Source organism: Juglans regia, chromosome 16 (genome assembly GCF_001411555.2).
Source record: "Juglans regia cultivar Chandler chromosome 16, Walnut 2.0, whole genome shotgun sequence".
NCBI classification, from domain to species: domain Eukaryota; kingdom Viridiplantae; phylum Streptophyta; class Magnoliopsida; order Fagales; family Juglandaceae; genus Juglans; species Juglans regia.
The window spans coordinates 2,560,387-2,566,304 of NC_049916.1; the positions used below are offsets into that span (position 1 = coordinate 2,560,387).

At 36.2% G+C, this 5,918-nt stretch overlaps 1 protein-coding gene across 1 annotated transcript; it reads left to right on the forward strand.

The window, feature by feature from the left end:
• On the forward strand, window positions 1–4,988 carry LOC109012504 (2-oxoglutarate and iron-dependent oxygenase domain-containing protein CP2-like). Its single transcript, XM_018994201.2, has 9 exons — window positions 1–401; window positions 1,830–1,877; window positions 2,034–2,210; window positions 2,307–2,457; window positions 2,554–2,640; window positions 3,080–3,204; window positions 3,695–3,813; window positions 4,269–4,380; window positions 4,508–4,988. The coding sequence occupies exons 1-9, from the start codon at window positions 87–89 to the stop codon at window positions 4,541–4,543; spliced, it is 1,170 nt and encodes a 389-aa protein (XP_018849746.1). The 5' UTR covers window positions 1–86; the 3' UTR covers window positions 4,544–4,988.
• The last annotated feature ends 930 nt before the right edge of the window (window positions 4,989–5,918 follow it).

Here is a 5,918-nt window from a genome sequence, read left to right on the forward strand (position 1 = left end):
GGCAGCCGAGGCTTCACACTTCTTCCTCTTTCTTCCTCGTGTCTCAGTCTCAAAACCCTAAATTCCAGTATCTCCCACTCGGAGCCATGTCTCAAGATGCTTCTGTGGACCGAAGAAAACGGACCCAAGCGCCAATCTCTGGAAACGCTGACGGAAACAGGAACGGGAACGGATATGCAAACGGCGTCTTAGAGGACGATGAGCTTAGGCTGAGGCTGCGCCCAAACGAGAATCACAAGCCGGAGAGCTATGCGGACTTGCAATTGGATTTCAGCCCGCTCCTCTTCAGCTCGCTTGAGCAGTACTTGCCATTCAACATGCTCAACCTGTCACGTGAGCTCAAGCTTCAGTACATGCGCCACATTCTGCTCCGTTACTCGCCCGATGGCGAACGCACTCGTGTAAGATCTAATTTTCACAATTTGATGGTTCTTATGTTTTCCTTAATTTTTGATTGGTTGTTTAGAGAGTCGAGGAAACGGTGGAATTTTTGAAAAACATGCTTTGTGCTTTTCATTTTGCTTCATAGAAAACGATTTCTTTGTGAGAGTGGGTGTTTCACATTAGCTTAAATGTGTGATGGACATATGGGAAACCGAAAATGCCTTTTTTAGTCAGTTGTTGTTTGGTTGCTGAGGAAAAAGGGAGAAAAAGGGAAGAGAGAGAAAAAAGGAGGCATCGGCGGAATGCCTATGGCAATTCTCCAACAAGAATGATATTGGAAGTTCACCTTCATTAGATCGGGAAATCAAATTTTTCTCTTCGTTCTTCAACTTGTACCCTCTTAGACTGAATTGGAGGTGGGGGGGATGAAATATGGCGTCCCATCCAGAAAAGGCTGGTGTTTGAAAATAGAACCTACTTTGAAGCTCTTTGATCCCATGACGCTCCTCCTTTTCCTTGGATAACCCTTTAGATCAGAAGTTTGACTGATGACCCTTTATGTATAATGTGGTTTTCGGAGGAATGTACTGCTTGCAATTTCGACTATCAGGAAAGGACAGTGCTAGAGTTAGAAACTACTTTGCTCAAATCATTCTATGCGTGGACAACAACTCGCACCATCTATCATGTTTCTTCCTTCCAAGATTTTGTACGTTCTCCTGTCATCCATAAGCGGGCACTCTCTCTTGCATACTTCTTGTGTATCAGAGTTGTTTCCCAGTGCACTTCTTTAATAAAGTTCTCATTACTTATAAAAAAAAAGATGTCGTTCTAGGGTAGTCTCCTCACTCTCCTCATCACTTCTCAAATAGTTTTTCTATGTTTACATTGTGTCGGGTTTCTACTTGCTTCGTTTGGTGTATTTGGAAGGAAGGAACGTAGACTCTTTGAGGACTCTGAACATATGCTGGAGGAGCTCAAAACTTTCTTTATCAATACTCTTTTCCTTTGGACAGCCTCAATATAATCTAATGGGGTAGAATTTCACAATTTTCTTGTATCCTTTTCTCCTCCTAGATAGGTGTCTCTCTTGTATACATCATGTTTACTTTGTTGTGCCTTTTGCGCTTTTTAATGAAGATTTTTTACTTACAAAAAGAAAATCTTCCTATTCAGTCATGATGAATTGATGCCACTATTTTCATTATTCTCCAAATACTGAGGATTTATACCTGATTACTTTGCCTCTCCTGTTTTGGCTCCCCTCATTTTGAGTACGTTTCCTGATGTCTGATAAAATGGATGAAACGTGCTAGTGTTGGGAACATCTCCTTAATCTCTAATTGGATAGAGCGGGGAAATGGTTAAAAGGACCGATAAACTTTACCTCTGTGTTTATGCTTTTGATTTTCCTAATTTTGTTTTGTCTTGGCAAATTATAACAGGTTCAAAGGCATAGAGAATACAAGAAGATGATAATGTTAAATTATACGGTATGTTTTATGGTGACTTTTTGATTGGGATATCCTTGCTATCGGAGTAGGAACTTTTCAACCAATTTAAACTGCTTTCAGTTGATACTTATAATTTAGGATTTTTGAACTACTAAATCTTGATCCTTTTTAACCTTTTGGAGTTTCCTTCTGCAGCCTCTTCACATTGAACTGTATACTATGGATGCTGCAAAATTCTTTGTCCCCTCATTTCTCAAAGCGATCAATGACAATACAGAGGAGAGTTTTAGAAGCATAATGACCGAATCCTCTCCAGGAGTTTATACATTTGAAATGCTTCAGCCACATTTTTGTGAATTGTTGCTGTCTGAGGTATCATCAGTCTTTCTTATTTCATCTGACATCTAGGATTTCAAGTTCTTCTTTTATATAGTTGTTATGCTTTCTTATCAGGTTCTGATTGCTTAGGTAGACAATTTTGAAAGATGGGTCCATGAGACAAAATTCAGAATCATGCGACCTAACACAATGAACAATTATGGTGCTGTTCTTGATGACTTTGGACTGGAAACCATGCTTGACAAGTTGATGGAGGACTTTATATGTCCTATATCTGGAGGTGGTATTTTTCCCTCTGTCATGAGATTCTGGTTAGAAACTTGAATGTTTCAGAATTATAGTTTATACTCATTTTTATGTGGTGTGCTTGATGTAGTTTTCTTTCCTGAAGTTGGTGGATCCACTCTGGATTCGCATCATGGTTTTGTGGTCGAATATGGAATGGATAGAGATGTTGAGCTTGGTAGGTTCTTACCCCCATCTTTTTTATTTCTAACTACTTTTTCTCGGCTAGAAAATTGTCTGGCTCATTACATGTGCACCTTGTGATATGGTTGGAAAAAACATTATAATGAAAACTCTCTCTCTCTCTCTCTCTCTCTCTCTCTCTCTCACGCGCGTGCGCACACACACACACACACATACTACAACTTGCATCATAATGTGTAGACTCACCATTAGTGCCACTTGTCATAAGGTTTTGCTCACACAGATTTGACTCAATTCTTATAACATCTGCAAAATGCTGAATTTAGGATTATCGGATATTCCTATTTCATTACATTTAATAATGTCTTTCATAGTTCCATTTCTGTGTATTTTTTCATCACAGTCTCAAAACTCTGGGCATTAAGCTATGACTTCATAAGCTTTTATGAAATCTGGGTAGCTTATTTATGTAGGTTTCCATGTGGATGACTCTGAAGTCACATTGAATGTTTGCTTGGGTGAGCAATTTTCTGGTGGAGATTTATTTTTTCGAGGTGTTCGATGCGATAAACACGTGCACTCAGGAACCCAACCAGAGGTATATTAAGCTTAAGATCAATTATTTTTTAGTGCAATAGCTGCCATCAAGCCATGCTTTACTTTCGTACACCAAGCAAAGAGTCCTATTTTTATTGATTATCCTACTTTCTAAAAAACCACCCCATATTCTTAAACAATTCATTTATATTATCATCACACATTCCTTAAAGAAAGATTTCAAGTGTAGTGATCCCAAAATAGACCCAGTGGTTGGTCCTCTGCTACACTTTATTCTACATGAGGACATTAAGAAAAGGAGGATGATATAATGATTGGTGAGCTAAGAACTTTTCCTTTTTATTCCAATCCTTGATTGTGTCCAACTTGGATTTTTTGGGTATTATACGCCCACTGGATATTTTGTTAGTTATTTTTGAAGGATTGATTTTTATTTCTAGTAGTCTTATTTTTAGTTATTTTGTTAGTCGTCTATGGTGAATCTTTTTCCAGTATAAAATGGTATATTTTTTTGATTGGTATATTTGTAGGAGATCTTTGATTACTCCCATGTTCCGGGGCGTGCTGTTCTTCATCGTGGTCGCCATCGGCATGGTGCCAGAGCCACAACATCTGGGCAACGGGTCAACTTACTTTTGTGGTGCAGAAGGTCTCTCTCTCTCTCTCTCTGAAACCAAGGCTAAGGTTTTTAAAGATACCTGATAGTGTGGGATTAGCTTCATCACTTCTATATGTGTAATAAGAAGACTATTTCAAAGAGGGCTTTTCATTTTTTTCGTGGTCTAATATCAGCAGCACTACATTGGGATAATCTATATGATAAATGAATTTGAATTTAATATTTTGGTTTAAACCCTCAATTTCTGATCGCTTCAATTAAAGTCTTGATTTTGTTAAAAATTACAGTGTGGGACTGCTAGGAGGATAAGAATAAAAAAACTTTTAAAGTGGAAGAGAAAGGAAACATATCTCCCACCATATGGTCCACAATTACTCAACCTATATGGACTTGCCACAATCCCCTTACTCAACAAATCTTTTTGTATCTCGGTCACGAAGTACTGTTTATAATGTGGTCAATTTGTATGTTCAATCTTTTTGCAGTTCGGTCTTCAGAGAGCTGAAAAAATATAAAAAAGAATTCTCTAGCTGGTGTGGAGAGTGCCAACGTGAAAAGAAAGAGAGGCAGCGTATTGCAGTTGGTGCTACAAAACTGGTATGGTACCCTTGAAATAGAAGGAACAAAGTTACTTATAAGAAAAAAAGAAATAGAAGGAACAAAGTTATTAGGGTGACTCAATTTTTTTTACTGTTGATTGATCTCGTGGGTGTTGATTTGGCAGGAATTATTCAAGAGGTTACAAAAATCCACTTCATGAGCTTGTTTCACGTGCAAGTTATATATTACCTTTGAAGTTGTAAATGAGCAGAATCTGATCCTAATCAACACATGGGAGCATTTTTTGTTGGTCATATATAAAATTTGCATAGGTTTATTATGTTGGTAATGGGATGTCTTTCTGTGCTCTGTTGCTAAAATACATTTTGGGTAGGCCTTTGTTGGCAATATTTGAAGGGTAGCTGTACATCCAGATCAGGTCAATTGCAATGCTGAGACACTGCTAATGCGATCATTCTCTTGTGTGCTTGAACAGCTTGATTTGCTCTAGACTTTGTTGAAAGTAGTTCTGTAGCACCCGTTTTCACGTTGGGTCAGGAATGCTACAAATTCACATGGCACCAGGTAAAATAAGAGATCCATAGATGTAAATACCTCAAACCATTTTTCATTTATCAAAACATATAATAATGCCATTAAATGTTTGTGACATGCAGCATATCTAACAGATACTTATCACTTTATGCTTTGCTTGCTTAGCCCGCCAGCCAGAACGCATTATTAATCTTAACAGATCTAGAATTAAGATTGTATGTTATGTACAAATACAATCTTTATCTAATTATCTATATATACAGATTCATCCCATGATTGGTCTGATAGTTTATAATTGGATCGATGGAAGCAATCAAATATTTTATAAACTTGCTTTAGAAGATGGCTTCAATTAGCTAGTTCTTCTCTCTTTTATCGTTTTCTTGAAAAAATAAAAAAAATAATAAATAAATCAATTACTTTTGTAGTCTAATAATATTGTTCTCATTCCTCATAAAGATGTCTGAAAACTGAATCCTTATTTATTCCCAATCCTCTTTAAAAAAAAAAGGAATAATAATGAAATAAATATAGTCTATATACCGTGAAAAAAAGAACGTGAGAATGATATCTTTTACCTGTAAAGTTAACAAAAATTATTTCAAATTCATAACAAAATAAATGAAATAGAGAAAACCTGAATTATGAATGATGAGAGATGATTAGCTGAGGTGCATTTGCGGAACAAGTAACTTCTTGTCAAGAGGTTGTGTATTTTTTAGATTAGTCGGAACGCTATTTTAGACATCTAGTACTAATAATAAAAAAAATTCTAATAATCTTTTTTATACTATACACTATAAGGTTACACATGATTTATTTTATTTTATTCTTATGAAATATGTGGTATATAGATAATAAGTAGAATACTTTTTTTAATTTAAAAAAACAAGAAAATGAAAGTGTAATATATATTATTGAAGTAATGAATAGAAAAATTAAAAAATTAATGAAATAATAATGAGGATGACGTATGACGAACTTTTTTAAGATCTGCTTTATCAATCAAAACAAAGGCCCGGCCCACTTACGAGTGAACA

Bases quoted from the DNA above. Each gene is read 5' to 3' on its own strand.
- LOC109012504 (XM_018994201.2), top strand. From the start codon at position 87: ATGTCTCAAGATGCTTCTGTGGACCGAAGAAAACGGACCCAAGCGCCA. The intron at 2,211-2,306 runs GTATCATCAGTC...CTGATTGCTTAG, and splicing joins GTGAATTGTTGCTGTCTGAG to GTAGACAATTTTGAAAGATG. The intron at 3,205-3,694 runs GTATATTAAGCT...GTATATTTGTAG, and splicing joins ACTCAGGAACCCAACCAGAG to GAGATCTTTGATTACTCCCA.